The 18,901-nt window shown below is 43.6% G+C and overlaps 1 protein-coding gene across 1 annotated transcript in view; it reads right to left on the reverse strand.

The window, feature by feature from the left end:
* Positions 1-1,122: 1,122 nt before the first annotated feature.
* apc (APC regulator of WNT signaling pathway) overlaps positions 1,123-18,901 on the reverse strand; it is a 47,179-nt gene continuing 29,400 nt past the window's right edge. The window contains 9 exon segments of the mRNA XM_024430946.2: positions 1,123-4,522; positions 4,525-8,587; positions 9,538-9,752; positions 9,900-10,094; positions 10,416-10,555; positions 10,894-10,989; positions 11,318-11,534; positions 17,797-17,958; positions 18,256-18,357. Of these exon segments, the coding sequence (XP_024286714.1) occupies positions 2,156-4,522; positions 4,525-8,587; positions 9,538-9,752; positions 9,900-10,094; positions 10,416-10,555; positions 10,894-10,989; positions 11,318-11,534; positions 17,797-17,958; positions 18,256-18,357 (7,557 nt within the window). The 3' untranslated portion in view covers positions 1,123-2,155.

Raw genomic sequence — 18,901 nt, forward strand, 5'->3', positions numbered from 1 at the left:
GGTTTGTATGACAATCCTGCTAAACATAAACATAACCGAGGTCTCAAAAAGGTGCTTCCTTCTAGGTGACACCTTTTGTGGGTGATGCAGTGTCCTTCATCACAAACTACACATCAATTCATAATTTCTGTAATTTTTGCAAGGAGAAACTTCCCAAGTTCTCCCATGTCACCCTGCTCCTCCGTACACTCTACTGGCTTTCAGTGGAAGCGCACATCTACTACAAGAGCATGGTAGCCTACAGAAAAGCAAGGGGAACTGCCCCTCCCTACCTTCCGGCTATGTTCAAACCCTACACCCTAAAATGAGCCTTCCGTTCAGCCACCTCTGGTCTCTTGGCCACCCTCAGCCCAGTCAAAGCTCCCCTCAAATGTGTTTGGTGAACACTCACTCAACTTTTCCTCCTTACTAGCTCAGACTTTGCTGATAGCTATTTTTAGGAAACTGCTACTTATGACTGAGATATGTAGTTGTCCCACCTAGCTACCTAAAACGTAATATGTAATGCCTGGAGAATATGTAAAAAGAATTAACACTGATGGAAAGTGCTATGACGGATGAGTTGATTTACTGGGGAGTCGCCAGTTTCTACATTTTATTCATGATATCCCATTGATTCTTGATGAATAGAACTTGTAAATGCCTCACCAGCTTAGTTCAACTGTCATACACCATCAAATCCCAAAACAAGCTTTTTCTTCAATTTTTGTAAACATACATGTAAATAAACTGTATAGTCTCAAAACATGGTCAAAACTATAAATGTTGATATCATGGATGGTCAGACCGTGCATCCATAGTTCTATTAATTTAAGTGGTTACATTTCTCCAGCCCCATTCCCCAGCTTTCTACCAAAACAGTGGTCAGGATACCACTTCATCATTTCAAATGCGGATTGCCCTTATGTTATTGCACTCGTACAACAGAAGAAATGTGTATGTAGTTGGGTAATGAATTCATGCCTATAGCTATATCTCCTTGGTTTGTATAGCAAAACATAGCTGCACTAAGGACACGAGTTAATCATTCACTTTAAGCAGATCTTAAGTTCTATTCACTACCAAAATATCTTCAAGACAGATAATTAAACACTTCCACTGTTCAGTAACACTGGACACCAGTTTTTCACCCCAACATTTTAACATGATTTATTATGCTGATTTACAATTTGGAATGTGACTTTTTTCCTTTGAATAGCCGACCACAAATGTATTGCATGAGAAAAAGAAAAAGTATTTCAGACAGTGTAATTTTTGGGTAGAACAAAATAGTACATAAACTCCTCTGATCATGTGCTTTAGCATTACAGTGATTACAGGGAAACTAAAACTACCTTTAAAAAAAAGATAAACCAACACCAAAACCCTATAGTAATATGTGTGTTCATTCAGTCCTTCAGAGTCTTAGTTAAAAAAGCAACCAACTAACCTGATAACAATTAAAACAACAAACAGCAGAGCCATGTATCAGTCTACTCTCACATAATCTATTTTTCAATGGAAATATTTCTCAGGTTAACTTGCGGTTAATTCCTTTACTTTCAGAGCACACATGAAATAGTGTAAAACTTTACACTACAGCTACCAACATGTCATGTGATCACAAATGTTCATCTTTACCATCTGGGTAGTTTACATGCAAGGATGGGTAGCTTATAATACATTTGCATTAGTAAAAATTAGAATTACTTTTCTTTCTGACCTAAACACAGGCATATCATTTTTTTCCAATCGAACGGAGTAGTATTAAAGTCGATCTTTAAGTGTTTTAACATCCCAAATATGCAACTTTAAGCGATTATCTTTGTCAAGTCGAACAAGATTCAGGCTCTTGACAGGGGTTTAAATTAAATACATAATTAAAATCTGTACAGTACAAATTCACATACATTATCCTTCAGAGGTCTCCCTCTCTCCCTCTGATAACCAGTGTCCCAGCCACATTCCTACCAGCAAAAAAACAGGGTCCATCAATTAGGTATCAACTACAATAAGTCTAGTGACTCACTATTTACATGTTTATTTTTTACACCAAAAATTGTGATGAATCTTTTCTTTGATTGGGTTTGTTGTAAATAATTATTTACAACAGATCACTAGGTATGTTCAAGACATTTCCCCTAGATCATCTGTGTGTAGTCTAGCCTCAAGTGACTTAAACTGAGGTTACAATGTAGGACCCACTTTCACCAGCACTTTCTCCTTTAGTCTCTCTCTTTTTTGCACTGTTGGTTACACTGACAGGCGTGGGTATCTGTGAGGGTCGTGGTAGTGTGGCACTGTCAGCACTGCTCTTCCTGGAACTAGGGGTGTAGTTGAAAGGGCTGACCCTGGCCGCCACAGCCCCACTCGGTGAGCTGTGTTTGCTAGAATTGGAGGAGCTAAAAGGGGTGCGTTCAGCAAGAGACAGTTCATGGGCCTCTGGGACAATGCTTTGGTTACTCTGAGCAGGCTTCAGGTCTGGCCCTTTCTTATCAATACTCTCACTGCTCCTAAACAAGTTTAAATTAGTCTCTGAACCTAGCCTAAGAGCATTTACACTTTCATTTGAGGAATGTTTTGGATGGGTTTCACTTGTCAAGAGATCAACAGAGGGCATTTTGAGTATAACACTGTCAATTACAGGAGGGATGTTTGCTGTTGGGGATTTTCCAGACCTCGGGTTGTTTATGGGACAGTCCTCAATCCTCACCCACACATCCTCAGTCTTGGAAACGGCAGGGCTCATTTGGTGCCCCATGGCCATGGTGTCCATGGACTCTATGGAGGAAGAATCACGGCCTTCTGACTGAGACATTTCACTATCCTTCATCTTCCTCCATGTTCCTTTTAAAGGGTTTCCATCTTTGCCGTGTGGGGACCTTTGGGCTGGACTCAGTGGCTGTCGTTCATCCTCACTCTTGCCCTTTTCACTTGACTCAGAGGAGGCAGAGAGGATGGAAGATGAGCTGCCGGTTCTCTTCCAGGTGCCAACCCTTGGGAGAGAGGAGGAGTGTTTGCTGTTCTCCCTCTTCCATGTACCTTTCCTGTTAAGATTAGGGAGCCTAGAGGGGCTTTCTGAATGGGACCTGGAGATGTCATGCTTCCCTCCTCTTTGAGGCTTCTCATCCCCATTTTCGGAGGAATTTGGATTCTGAGGAGACTTTTTCCAGTTGCTTCCTTGACAGGGCAAAGTTAACGACATATCTGGCAAAGACGGACTCGACACAGGCGTTTGAGACTGGCTGATAGAGGGGGACAGAGACTCAAAAGAAGCAGACTCTTCCAATTTCCTCTTCAGTGTTGGACTAGGGGCCTCTTTGATGAATGTTGACTGGCGAACTAGGGCAGGTTTCTCCGACCGGTCTGACTCACTTCCACTAGACTTTGTGGACGACATCCTGGACAAATCCTGCTTCTTAGAAGGGCCAGCAACTCCACACTGGTTCAGACTCTTTGAGGCAGATTCACTCCTAGGGATTCCGCTAGTGCTTCTCGTCAAGCCAGTCTGCTTGGGTGGAGTTTGCTGACCCATCGGTCTCCCAGGGGAAGTGTAGGCCATCCTGCCAGAACCAGAAGACTTAGTTGACAATGTGCTTGGAGAAGCAGTGCGAGGCACTTGGGATAATTTGTTTGAAGGGCCGAGACCATTTCTTCCAGGTGACACAGAGGAGCGACCGGGTGACTGCATGGGTCTGGTGGTCAAGGACTGTTGAGCTGGTCTGGATGGTGTGGAGTCTCTGGATCCAGATCGTGATGAAGCTTTACTTGATCCCGATTGAGAACCAGGCTGATCCTTGGATGGACTAGGATCAGATTTAGCAGGTGGTTTGATGCTTCTGGGTGAGTTACTGGAATTCTGCCCTTGAGTGGGAGGAGTTTTTGAGACAGAGGCTGGACCACGGGGTGGAGGCTTCTTTTGGACTGGGCTTGTGCTTGGAGAACTGCTTCTAACGCCAGGGACCTGGATCATTGTCCTCCCACGAGAAATCATGGGAACACTAGGGGCAGTCGGCCTCTGCTGTAATGAGGCTGGGGTCTCAGCGCTGGCACGTGGTTTTCCTGTTATGAGACTTTTGTAGACTTTCTTGCCCCCTTTAAGAGATTTTGCTGCCTCCTCTTCCTTTTCTTTTTTTTGGGCTTCTAAAGTGCTCTTTTCACCAGGCTTTAATATCCGTGGGCGTCCTTTGTCGGATGCAGATTTATTATCCTCTGAATTTAAGGGCAAGTGAAAAGGGGAGCCAAGGGATATTCCAGATTTGAGGGAGAGGATTGAGTCAGAGTCAGATGAGCCTTGTCTAGAGAGGCTAGCAGCTGCCTGGTGCAAACTGCTGACGATGGAATTGGCACCCTCTTGGATGGCCTTCCAATCAAAAGATTCAGAGTCTGGAGATAAGGCTTGTTCAGAAACTGGACTATGTGTATCAGTGAGATCCAATGTGATATCAGGCTCCTCAGCTAAAATTCTATCCATACTTTTCTCCTCAGTGGCATCTCCTTGGTCATTCCCCCCCTTATTTCTGGCTGTCTGTTTCTTTTTTTTTTTGGCATGGCTGAACTGATGCACTCTTGTAGAAGGTCATCTTCTGAATCAATGCTTAGTGAGCTGAGTGAACTGTTTCTTGAGAAACACACAGGGGTGTCTTCTACATGAAAGGCTTTTGGTGCGTAACCAGAGGCTTGGGGTTTAGAAGTAGCTTCTACCTGAGTTACATCCTCCACTTCTTTTGGCTGGAGGTCTTTGTTGTTGTTCTCTTGGTCAATGTCACTTAACGAGCTGAGAGAGGAGTTTCTAGAGAAACACATTGGTGTGTCCTCAATGGAAAACTTCTGCTTCTCATCTGGCACTGGCCCCACGTTTTCTTTGGATGGTTGTGGAAAGACTGCCTGCTTCTGCTGCAGAGGTGTTGTTGGAGCAGTCAGTGGTACATTTGCCCTGTTTGTTCTTGCGGATGGCTCTCCACGGTTTTTTGTTGACACTTTTCTCTGGTCTTTGTCTTTTCTAAGTTGTGCCTTTTCCTTTGAGAGATCAGGTTCATCATCCTCGAAATCCAAGGAACTCAGGGAGTCATTGCGTGAAAAGCAATAGGGTGTACCCTCTATTGGTGTGTAATTCTGTGGCGAGTCAAAAGCAAATCCTGGCCGTGGCCTCTCATCTGCATTTGGTGGTTTATCTGGGAAATTTCTGGAGGCCATTTTTGGCTCAAGCATTTTGGTTTCTTTGTTTTTATCAGGGTATGAAACAAAGTTGAAAGGTGGCTGGGGTTTTTTAATCATCCTAGCTCTGTACTCACTACTCTGTGGCATTGGTTTAACAGGGGATGTGGGCTTCTTCTTTTCAACCTCTTGTTTGACTAGACTAACAGGAGAAGCTGATGAAGGGTGCTGTAGTTGATCATTCATTTTCTGTACTCTAAAGGGCTTATGGATTTTACCTTTTGGCATGGCTGAACTGATACACTCTGCTAAGATGTCATCCCCTTCATTTTCTACAGCGGCAGCTTGTGTGAAGGATGAAGTAACACCTCCATCTTTTTCATCTGTACTTTCCCCTTCTGGAATAGTATCCCTTATTTGACTGGAGAATACTTCTGCACAAGGAGGAGCACACCGTTCAGTGTTGGCCAGCTCATTTGGGGGTGAATCAATGGTGAGGTCGCTGAGAGATGTGGCTGTTGAAAAATTTATAGGGGTTCCCTCTATGCAGTAAATCCTAGGCATGTCCTCTCCATGGGTGAAGCCAACAGTCTTCTGTTGTCCTCGGGTTTGTGAAGGGAGTAACTTGTACACAGGAAGTTGGCTTGGTTTATGGGCAGTAGGTGGTGGTATTCTAGAAGTAGTGTTGGAAGGCGATTGCTTTTTGGGTTTTCTCGATGACTTTGTTGGCATGGCTGAGTTTATGCAAGCCTCCAGTATTTCTATATCGTCATCATCTGAATCATCCAAAATATCTTTTTCCACCTCACCAGGTGAATGCTTCTCTTGGCTTGGGGATTCTGTAGTGTCATCATGCTCAGCCTCGTTTCCCTGGTTGTCTTCGTGAACAGGAGACATGATCTTGAGCTCATTATCTTTTTGAATGTAAGGTTCATCTAAGCTTAAAGCACTGAGGCTGGATGCACAAGAGAATCCATCTGGGGTACTCTCTGTCGCAAAGTGTAGGAGGGTGTCGTTATCCGGAAGCACCTGGACTCTCTGGACAGCAGAGTGTACAGCAGCATGCCTTGGAGCCAAATCCGCCCTCGGCGGCGGCGGCGGCGGCACCTTTTTGTGTTTCATTGGTGGTGGATGTTGAGGGGGTGGTGGCGTTTTGCTTCGGCTCGGAGGCATGGTCTGACCAGGGCTGTCGGGCAGATCACTTGGGCTGATGATTCCACTGGGCATCCCGCTGCACAATTCACTCTGTATAGAGCTAGCAATGGAGTTGCTCTCAAAGCTGTCCAGAGAGCTTACAGATGTGCATCTGCTGAACATGAGGGGCGTCTCCTGCACATAGTGTTCTGGGGGGCTTTTGGGAGTCTGTGCACCACTTTTAGATGGTGATTTAGCTCCTGATGAAAACTCAACGGCTTTGTGATGTCTGGATCCGTCTCCATGAACTTGACTAGTCCTTGGAGGCTTTATTCGGACATACTGCACAGACTGGCCCTCGGTTGTGCCTTGTTCTTGGGCGTGACTGCCAGTGGACTCTTTCTCAGAAATGGGAAGAGTTGGGTAGTTGCTAGCAGCATTCACATTCCTCTTGCAGCCTTCCATTTCATCCTCATCTGAGGACAAGGATGACAGAGAGCTACCCCTTGAGAAACAGATGGGTGTGTCCTCAACACAGTACGTCTGTAGGGTCTCTTGATTGACGGTAGGAGGTTTGCATGTTGTGTTCTTCTGGCCTGGTCGAGTTGGCCCTGACCTCGTTTGAGCCGAGGATGGATGTAGCTGCATTTGTCTCCCTACATTCTTTTTGGATGTCACGGATGATGTTGAACCATCTTGGCTTAGATGGTCTTTCACTGAGCTCTGAGTGGAAGATGACTTTGAATGACTAAACATGGATTTTTGGGAGGAGGTGTCGGAGTACTTCAGACTGTAATCAATTGGTTGTTCCGTATGAGGCCCCTTGTTGTATTTCATACTGTAGTTGGTCGGCTGGTCATCCTGTTGTTCTTCCTCTGAGTATCGCTCACTGTAATTGGTTGGTTTGTCATCACCGTAATCATCCACAGACTGGCACATGTTCATCTTTTTGTTCATTCCTTGAGTGGGACCAGTATTGCTTTGATCTTGTTGGTGTTGGTTGGTGTTCCTTGATCTGAATCCTTGTTGCATTTCTGTTTGCACAAACCTGGGCTTGTACTTCAATTTCTCCTCCCCCTCACTGTTGCCATCCGTGTACATGGGGTAGCCTGGGCTTTGAGATCGCACAGACCTCTGATCTGTCTGTTTCATCTCCTCCATGTGCTTAGGCCTCGCCCATCTCTCATTTTGGCTTGGACTTTGCCGACCAGAGTTCAGCTGCTCGTCAGAATACTTTAGGCTGTAGTTGATAGGTGTGTCAACTTCTCCGTCATCATCTTCCATGTGGTTGGCATTGTGGATCTTATGAGCAAGGTCTGCAGGATATTTTCTATAGACGCAACACTTCCCCTCATCATCCTCAGAGTATGAGTCCACAGATGGCTTCATCTGTCCTCTTTTGCCATAGCCGTCAGTGCTGTTTACGCTGTTGAGACTGTCGTTGGATGCCTTGTATTCCAACTTGGGCATTGGACATGGTCTGCCCGAGTGATCGGTTTTAGTGTAGGGATATACATTTGAATGACCATGTGCTGCAGTTGTACAGTGAGGGTCTTGATTTGGGGTCTCTGGTGACCGGTCATCCAGGCCAGTCAGTAAGTGAATGCTGTTCACTTCCTCCATCACCATGGCAATCTGAGCAGCTGTTGTGGCGGGCATTTGCATTCTCTTAGAGTCATGATCTGGGTGGAAACCACTGGGTGCACCCCTCTGTCTGTCTCTGTCCTGGCCCCGATCCCTCTCGGCCCTAACACTGTCTATGTTCCCCCTTGGGTTGTCTCTGGGTGACGGGCTCGACAGAACTGGTGTGTTCACGTAAGGGGAGCGCACAGGCACACTGTTGGGGCTAAACCCGTCTGATCTAGAGACACCATCGTAATCACTGTAGACATTCTGCTTGTGCCTGCTTGGTTTACCCCTGTGGGACGCCTTGGGGCTTAAATTGTCAATATTGTCGAACGTCTCCGAGAGGTGCTGAGAGTCCAGTTCCTCGATCAGGGCTTTCTGTTTCCTGACGTGAAGAGAGGGCAGGCTAGAGCCAGGTGACATGATGTTGGCATCCTTGTATTTGGCGGGCCTGTTGGCCATGAGGTTCCTCAGTGCTGCGGCACTGCCCATAGCGATCATCTTGTGCTTGGAGTGGATGAGGTTCTTCAGCATGCTCACAGCACCCATTTCCCACAAGGCCTCCTGGTCCTTTGCATTGCGGGCCGAGAGGTTCCACAGCGTGCCACACGCGTTGCTCACAATAGTCAGGCTGTGAGACTTCAGGTGCTGCAGGAGTGTCTGAAGACAGCTGTTCTCTCTCAGGATTTGTCTACAGAGAGAGAAAAAAGCAACACAGGGTCTTGTAAGCTTTCAAGTGTAAGAACATTAAACATTATTACAGGAGTCCGTATAATAATATCAAATATTTAACAGCACAACACTATAATGAATAGTGATGCGCCGATGCCATTTTTGGCCGATATTTTCCTTGCCAAAAAAACCCCGATACGGATAGCAATATTTAATTTTACAGGCCTTGTAAGCATTCTAGTACAGTTAAATAGTTAGCACACACATGGACATAGCGGTCTAAGGCACTGCATCTCAGTGCAAGAGGCATCACTACAGTCCCTGGTTCGAATACAGGCTGTATCAAATCCGGCCGTGATTGGGAGTCCCATAGGGCGGCGCACAATTAGCCCAGCAGCGTCCGGGCCGTCATTGTAAGTTAGAATTTGTTCTTAATTGACTTGCCTAGTTAAATAAAGGTCACACACAGACCAAAAAGTTATTTTGTTGGAATTTACGTATGTCCCCATTACCAGTAAAACAATCCAAAACCTATTTCTTTGACTAACTTGCTGTGCTGTTCAATTATTTCATTCTCAACCAGGATTACTATGGTAAGAATCCATGAATTCCATTATCTTGGCTTTAATGGATTTCGCCTTTGGAGTTGTCTCGCTGACATTTTCTTATTCTTTCAAATGCCTACTCAACTTGTTGACTGCTAGATCCACACAGCAGACATTGTGGGCTAGGTCAGGAATGCTGTGTTGCCCGTGTAGCGCAACATTTTACGTGTCGTCATTACGTCCTGTACATACATTATATAGGTATGCACAGCAGCTTTGACATCGGTTTTTAACATTGGCGTTAAACTAGACATCGGGCTGATAGTTGGCATTTTTAGCTAATATCGGCCGATTCCGACATATTCACCGATATATCGTGCCTCCCTAATAATGAATGATAAAAAAAAAAAATGAATAGACATACCTGTGATCTTCATTTGTAGCAATGAGACTAGACACATTGCGCAAGATGCCTCCTCCACTTTCAATGATGGCGAGGGTGTTAGTTTGGCTTCGGTACATCAAAGTGCTAACCAGGAAGGCCAAAGCCCCCTCTACAGCACAGATATCAGCTTTGTTTTCAGTGCAGTGAGCTGACAGGTTCCACAGGGCACTGAGGACACTCTTCAGAGTAGACTCCTGTGAAAAGAGGACAAATTTGATCAGCCAGTGAATACATATTTAGGCAAATCTTTATCGAATTCCTATTGTACATTTCATTCACATATTTATGCATGATGTACTCCTTATGTATTTGTATCAAAGTGAGAGTGGTGGATGTCTCACCTTCTGTACCTCCAAGGCACATTCCATCAGAGCCCTGACACTGCCCACCTCACGGAGGGTCTTCTTACTGTTCACATCTGCACGCCAGGACAGGTTCCTCAACACACTGGCAATCACCTGCTGTAGATCCTCACTCTCAGACTTCAGCTGAGCCACCATGGCCCTCATGCATCCCTTCATGGAACATAGAGTGGCCTGAGGATGGAAGATACAGAAAGATGCTTACTATTAATTTGAAGCCATACTTTATGAACAAGCACAGAGATTGATTGTCCTCAAAGACACTATTGCCTTTACTTTCAAGTGCGTTTACACATATTGGCTGGTTTCCCAGATCCAGCCTTCTCCTGGACTACAAAGCGTGCTTAATTGAGATTGAAAGAGCTTTTAAATACAGGAATAGGCTTAATTTGGGTCTGGGAAACCAACCCTAAGGCAGAACATTTGCAAGATATTAGGTCAGAATTGCACACACAACTACATCTAAGGTTAAATCGTCCGGAACCAGAAGCTCACCTTATTGGCCACGTCCCCGAAGGTGAGGTTGGTAAGGGCCATGCCAGCGTATCTCCTCAGAGTGACGCTGTAGTGGTCACTGGTGAGGCCGTATATTTCACAGTCCACTTGGAGGAGCTCCCCTATAGCCTGCAGCCCCCCTGGGAACACACAGCACAGCAGGAGAAATGTCAATCAATCATTGAATGAGTCTGCCCCATGAAAGTTCTACTATATGATGTCCCATGCCAGACATTGCATAAGAGCCTACATCTTTACAGGGATGAACACATGCATTAACCTACCTCTTTTCTGTTTTGGTTTCTTGGGTAATGAAACATTAAACCAATCAAATAAAGATTGTTTCATAATTTCTCTTTTTTTTAAGATAACTGCCTGGAAAGCAGTGGCAAGTGTCACCAAGTGGGCTATACTGGTTAAATAGCCAAAATAAAAAATTGCATTTGGTCAGAACAACAGTTTTGAAGTGGATGCTTACCGAGCTCATTCATAGCGTGCCTGTGCTCTTCATCAAAGGACAGCTTCATTAGAACACACACCGCTGGGCAGATCTGATGCTCCACGGGAGAGGGCACTGGGACAAACACAATCCATTCTAATAAAAACAGATGACCCATCCAAATATCCATACCCTAACTAAAACACAGTTCATCCATCTGAAATAAGTAGGCCTTACTCAAGCCTTACTTCCAATTATCAATTTAAAACATTAAACAAATCAAGTACAAGTGATCTGAGCAGGAGGTACTGGTGGTTTACGCTTCCAAATACACAATAAAAAACAAAACCAACACAATTCATTACAACCGTCGCTTTAGTCCTTACTGGGTTTTTGTCCTACATTACTCATCCAAATAACCATACCCTAACCAAAGCATGCAATACATCTGAGCAGGCCTTACTGGGGTTTTTATCCTGGTCCACTCCCCTCTCATGGTTCTCCTGCCACTCCCAGCAGGTCTCGCAGTAAACCCTGATCTGTTCCAGGAGGTGCAGCACTCTGATCTCTCTGCGCCCTCTCTTATCGTCAGGCTGGGAGTGGATAATGTTATGGAGGGCGGCGCTGGCTCTCGCCCGGGCCTCCTTGCTGCCTCGGGAGTTCCCCAGCAGCACTGAGTCCTTGTATGGAATAGAATTTTAAAAACTGTTTATCACTTGAAAGTAATCATAAAAACACTCCTTTCCAAAGTGGTCCTTAACGGAATAAATAACACCTAGCCTAATGATCAAATCAAAGTTTGTCACGTACTCCGAATACAGCAAGTGTAGACCTTACAGTGAAATGCTTACTCACGGGCCCAAACCAACAGTACGATTAAGTTTTAAAAAAAGAAGGTATTAGGTGAACAATAAATAAATAAAACCGTATAAAGAGTGAAAAATAACAGTAGCGAGGCTATATACAGGCACAGGTTAGTCAAGCTAATTGAGGTAGTATGCACATGTAGATATGGTTAAAGTGACAACGCATATGATAAACAGAGTAGCAGTAGCGTAAAAGAGGGGTTTGGAGGGTGGTGGGACACAATGAGAATGGGGTTGTGCTCGGTCCTCCTTTTCCTGTAGTCCACAATCATCTCCTTTGTCTTGATTATGTTGAGGGATAGAGGTTGTTACTCTGGCACCACCCGGCCAGGTCTCTGTCCTCCTCCCTATAGGTGGTCTCGTTGTTGTCGGTGATCAGGCACAGCTGTGTCATCTGCAAACTTAATGGTGTTGGAGTCGTGCCTGGCCACGCAGTCATGGGTGAACAGGGAGTACAGGAGGGGACTGAGCACGCACCCCTGAGGGGCTCAAGTGTTGAGGATCAGCGTGGCAGATGTGTTGCTACCTAACCTCACCACCTGTGGGCGGCCCATCAGGAAGTCCAGGATCCAGTTGCAGGGGGAGGTGTTTAGTCCCAGGATCCTTAGCGATGAGCTTTGAGGGTACTATGGTGTTGAACGCTGAGCTGTAGTCAATGAAAAGCATTCTCACGTAGGTGTTCCTTTTGTCCATGTGGGAAAGGGCAGTGTGGAGTGCAATAGAGATGGCATCATCTGTGGATCTGTTTGGGAGGTATTAAATGGGAGTGGGTCTAAGGTTTCTGGGATAATGGTGTTAATGTGAGCCATTACCAGCCTTTCAAAGCACTTCATGGCTACGGACGTGAGTGCTACGGGTCTGTAGTCATTTAGGCAGGTTACCTTAGGGCTCTTGGGTACAGGGACTATGGTGGTCTGCTTGAAACATGTTGGTATTACAGACTCAGACAGGGACAAATGTCATTGAAGACACCTGCAGGTTGGTCAGCACATGCCCGGAGCACACGTCCTGGTAATCAGTCTCGCCCCACGGCCTAGTGAATGTTGACCTGATTAAATTGTCTTACTCACATTGGCTACGGAGAGAGTTTTCACACAGTCGATTTAGCTCGTCTGGAAGGTTCAGTTCACTGGGCAGCTCGTGGCTGTGCATCCCTTTGTAGACTGTAATAGTTTGAAGCCCTGCCACATCTGACGAGCGTCGTAGCCTGTGTAATACGATTCGATCTTAGTCCTGTATTGACGCTTTGCCTATTTGATGGTTCGTCGAAGGGCATAGCAGGATTTCTTATAAGCTTCCGGCTTAGAGTCCCGCACCTTGAAAGCAACAGCTCCACCCTTTAGCTCAGTGCGAACGTTGCCTGTACTCCATGGCTTCTGGTTGGGGTATGTACTAGAGGGCGACCGATTAGTCGGCATTGCCAATTAATTGGGGCCGATTTCAAGTTTATAACAATCGGTAATTGGCATATTTGGGCGCAGATTTTTGCCGATTATACTGCATTCCATGAGGAAACTGCATGGCAGGCTGAACAGTGGTTACGCGAGTGCAGCAAGGCGCCAAGGTAAGTTGCTAGCTAGCATTAAAAAAACAATCAATCTTCACATAATCACTAGTTAACCTAGTAATATATCAACCATGTGTAGTTAACTAGCTTGTCCTGCATTGCAAATAATCAATGCCGTGCCTGTTAATGTGTCATCGAATCACAGCCTACTTTGCCAAATGTGGGTTTTAACAAAAGCGCATTCACGAAAAAAATCTCAATCGTTGCACGAATGTACCTAACCATAAACATCAATGCCTTTAACTTCTTGCGTCGAGCCTTCCCGGATCCGGGACCGTGAATACAGCCTCAAGCTCATTACCATAATGCAACGTTAACTATTCATGAAAATCGCAAATGAAATGAAATTAATATGCTAGCTCTCAAGCTTAGCCTTTTGTTAACAACACTGTCATCTTAGATTTTCAAAATATGCTTCTCAACCATAGCAAAACAAGCATTTGTGTAACAGCTAGCGCAGCTAGCGTAGCATTTAGCGTTAGCATCAGCAGGCAACATTTTCACAAAAAACAGAAAATCATTCAAATAAAATAATTTACCTTTGAAGAACTTCAGATGTTTTCAATGAGGAGACTCTCAGATAGCAAATGCTCAGTTTTTCCTGAAAGATTATTTGTTTAGGAGAAATTGCTCCGTTTGGTTTGGCTACCAAAAAACCCCGAAAATTCAGTCTTCAAAACGCCAAACTTTTTTCCAAATTAACTCCATAATATCGACTGAAACATGGTAAACATTGTTTAGAATCAATCCTCAAGGTGTTTTTCACATATCTCTTCATGATATATCGTATCGAAAGCCTCCTCTCTCCTCTCAATCACTGGATGACTGCGTGCAGCTTGTAGATTACGTACCAATTTAGACAAAGGACACCGGGCGGACCCCTGGTAAATGTAGTCTCTTATGGCCAATCTTCCAATGATATGCCTACAAATACGTCACAATGCTGAAGACACCTTGGAGAAACGATAGAAAGGGCATGCTCATTCCCGGCGCATTCACAGCCATATAAGAAGACAATGGAAAACAGAGCTTCAAAAATTCTGCCCATTTCCTGGTTGAAGTTGCATCTTGGTTTCACCTGTAGCATGAGTTCTGTGGCACTCACAGATAATATCTTTGCAGTTTTGGAAACGTTAGAGTGTTTTCTTTCCAAAGCTGCCAATTATATGCATAGTCGAGCATCTTTTCGTGACAAAATATTGCGCTTAAAACAGGCACGTTTTTTTTATCCATAAATTAAAAGAGCGCCCCCTATATCCAAGAAGTTAACCTATTTTTATGTTTGGAAAAATAACGTTACCAAAGTAAACGGCCTATTTCTCAGGACCAGATGCTAGAATATGCATATAATTGACAGATTAGAATAGAAAACACTAAAATTTCCAAAACTGTGAAAATAGTCTGAGTATAACAGAACTGATATTGCAAGCAAAACCCTGAGGAAAATCAAACCAGGAAGTGGCTTCTATTTTGAAAACGCCATGTTCCATAGCCTGCCTTTGCTCCATTTAAAGGGATATCAACCAGATTCCTTTTCCTATCGCTTCCTCAAGGTGTCAGTTTTTAGACATAGTTTCAGGCTTTTATTTTGAAAAATGAGCAAGAAAGACAACATTGCGTCATTGTATGGCCGGGTGCCAGCAGCGTTTTGCTTGACGCAACAGAGTTCGGGCAGCCATTGCCTTTCCCTCTCCTACTGATAAAGACAGGTGCAGTTGATATATTATCGATTATATTTTAAAAACAACCTGAGGATTGATTCTAAAAAACATTTGACATGTCTCTGTGGACATTACGGATACTATTGGAATTTGTCTGCATTGTCGTGACCGCTCTTTCCTGTGGATTTCTGAACATAACGCGCCAAACAAACAGGTATTTTGGATATAAAAATAATCTTTATGGAACAAAAGGAACATTTGTGTAACAGAGTCTCGTGAGTGAAAACATCCGAAGATCAAAGGTGAATGATTAATTTGATTGATTTTCTGATTTTCGTGACCAAGCTACTTGATGCTAGGTGTACATAATATTTTGTCGATTGATCGATAAACTTAAACCCTTGGATTGCTTTCGCTGTAAAGCATATTTTCAAAATCTGACGACAGGTGGATTAACAAAAGGCTAAACTGTGTTTTTCTATATTGCACTTGTGATATGAAAAAATATATTTTGTAATATTATTTGAATGTGGCGCTATGCAATTCAGCGGTTGTTGATGACAATTATCCCGCTACAGGGATGGGTAGCGTCAAGTTAAAATCAATACACCGAAGTATATTTTTTTAAACCTGCATGTTTAGTTAAAAGAAATTCATGTTAGCAGGCAATATTAACTAGGGAAATTGTGTCACTTCTCTTGCGTTCATTGCACGCATAGTCAGGGTATATGCAATAGTTTGGGCACCTGGCTAGTTTAACTAATTCGCCAGAATTTTACATAATTACGACAACATTGAAGATTATGCAAGATTATGCAAACAGCAAAATTTAGACTCAGGGTTGCCGCCCGTTCGATAAAATATGGAACGTTTCCGTATTTCACTGAAAGAATGAACGTTTCGTTTTCGAAATGACAGTTTCCGAATTTGACCATATTAATGGCCAATGGCTCGAATTTCTGTGTTTATTATAAGTCTATGATTTGATAGAGCAGTCTGACTGTGTGGTGGTAGGCGGCAGCAGGCTCGTAAGCATTCATAAAAACGTTACTGCATTTGCCAGCAGCTCTTAGCAATGCTTGCTTCACAGTGCTGTTTATGACTTCAAGCCTATCAACTCCTGAGATTAGGCTGGCAATACTAAAGTGCCTATTAGAACATCCAATAGTCAAAGGTATATGAAATACAAACGGTAAAGAGAGAAATAGTCGACGTGTCAAAATTCCTATAATAACTACAACCGAAAAAATTCTTAACTGGGAATATTGAACCACCAGCTTTCATATGTTCTTATGCTCAGAACAAGGAACATAAACGTTCGCTTTTTTACATGGTACATATTGCACTTTTACTTTCTTCTCCAACACTGGTTTAAATAATGCAAAAACAAATTGAACAGGTTTCATTATTTATTTGAGACTAAATAAATTAAATCTATGTATTAAGTTCAAATAAAGTGTTCATTGTCCATTCAGTATTGGTGTAATTGTCATTACAAAAAAAATATATATATTAAAATAAAATGTATAAAAATTAATTTAAAAACGGACGATTAATCGGTATCTGCTTTTTTTGGTCCTCCAATAATCGTATCGGCGTTGAAAAATCATAATCGATCGACCTCTAGTATGTACGTACAGTCAATGTTGGGACGATGTCCTAGAAGCACTTATAGATGAAGCCAGTGACGGATGTGCTGTACTCCTCAATGCCATTGGAAGGATCCCGGAACACGTTCCAGTCTGTGCTAGCTAAACAGTCCTGTAGTTTAGCATCTGCTTCTTCTGACCACTTTTTTTTAATAGACCGAGTCACTGCTGCTTCCTGCTTTAATTTTTGCTTGTAAGCAGGAATCAGGAGGATAGAATTGTGGTCAGATTTACCAAATGGAGGGCGAGCTTTGTATGTGTCTCTGTGTGGAGTACAGGTGATCTAGAATTTTTTCCCCCCTGGTTGCACATAACATGTTGATAGAAATTAGGTAAAACTGATTTATGTTTCCCTGCATTCAAATCCCCGGCCACTAGGAGCGCAGCCTCCGGGTGAGCAGTTTCCTGTTTGCTTACTTCCTAATACAGCTGACTGAGTGCAGTCTTAGGTGCCAGCATCCGTCTGTGGTGGTAACTAAACAGCCATGAAACAGCCATGAAAAGCACATAGTGAGTTCCACAGTTTATCATAAGATACTCTACTTCAGACGAGCAAAATCGAGAGACTTCCTTATATTTCGTGCACAAGCTGTTTACAAATATGCAGACCCCCTCGTCTTATCGAGGAGTGTGCTGTTCCATCTTGCCGGTGCAGCGTATATCCCGCTAGCTAAATATCCATGTCATCATTCAGCCACGATTCCAGGAAACATAAGCTGTTACAGTTTTTGATGTCCCATTGGTAGGATATTCGTGATTGTACCTCGCCTAAATTTATTGTCCAATGATTGCACATAGGCAAGTAATTTTGACGTAACGGCAGCTTTCCCACTCGCCGTCTATGGATCCTTACGAGGCACCCCGCGCTATGTCCTCTGTACCTGCGTATCTTTCTTGCCAATGACGGGGATGTTGGCCTTGTCGGGTGTTCAAAGTACATCCTGTGCGTCCTGCTTGTTGAAGAAAAAAATCTGTCTAATTCGAGGGGAGTGATCGCTGTCCTGATATCCAGAAGCTCTTTTTTGCAGTAAGATACAGTGGCAGAAACATTATGTAAAAACGAAGTTACAAATAACCCCAAAATTTGTCACTTGAAAGTATTAAAACACTCCTTTCCAAAGTCGTTCTCGACTAAATAAATAACACCTAGCCCAATGACAAAGAATAAGACAAAATTACCAAACAAAAACATTACAAACCTTGTCGTTGCCATGGAGGAGTTGGATGAGTAAGGGAAGACAGCCTGACTGGCGCATGGCGATGCAGCTGTCCTGGGAGCTGGACATGGCCAGCAGAGTGCGAGACATGTCATCTTTATCATGGGTCCCCAGCATGGAAAGAAGGGAGTAAACCATCTCCACCTATAGGGTTAGAGGGCCAACCGTGAGAACAACTACTTTGAAGACACGCCCTGATGATACATAGGTCAATTATTTATATCGAAATGTATCAAATTGTCCTACTTAGGATGCAATCTAATTTGTGAGCTACCTTCAGTTTAAAAAAGCAAATTTCTATTACATTTTTAAACTAGATAACATTTCACATTTTTGGTTTGGGCATACAGACAGAGCTCATGTGGTTTATTATTAAGGGGGGTCGTTTGATGAGAACAGCCATACTACATCAACCTGAGTGGTAGTAGAATCTCTGGATACCTTGGTGCCCAAGTGACTGGTCAGTCTGCGGGGCACAGAGTAACTACCCCCACCCAAACTCATTTCACTGGCAGAGTCCTGATCCAGGCGAGAGCTGGAACCCTAGATGAGAAACATTTATTTTGTTCAACTTTTTAAAAGCTTTTTAAAAATTAAAATGTATTCATATTGCTTGCTAGCAATTTCCTACAGTATAACATCTTCGCCTTTCTCATAAAAGCCATTAGTGTGTCACAGTGTGACAGTTTTCTTCCATAGAACAATCCCAGCAACCTCATTCATTCTGCTAAGAATCAAGGGAAGTCCGACTACATTACATTTTAAAAGTCATTAAAATACGAATCCAACGGTTTAATCGCACGTCTCAGGGATAAAACCTACTATGGAGTAAGACACGAATCATTAGCATTAAATGGAAAGTCAAGGCACTAAGCACGGCAAAAAAGGCAGCTCACGACAGCTCAGCGAAACTCTCCTAACCAACATTTCCAGTCAGTCCAATGGTGGAAGATATTTTCTGGAGCATTGTAGGACCAAAGGAAGGAAATTAATCTGTCAAATTTTAACTACGAATCTCTGGGGGTGCAAGCATTGTGTTAGTTCGAGATGGACTACATTGCAGTCAAACTATGCTATATCACAGTCT

The sequence above is a fragment of the Oncorhynchus tshawytscha genome, linkage group LG09 (genome assembly GCF_018296145.1).
Source record: "Oncorhynchus tshawytscha isolate Ot180627B linkage group LG09, Otsh_v2.0, whole genome shotgun sequence".
Lineage (NCBI taxonomy): Eukaryota > Metazoa > Chordata > Actinopteri > Salmoniformes > Salmonidae > Oncorhynchus > Oncorhynchus tshawytscha.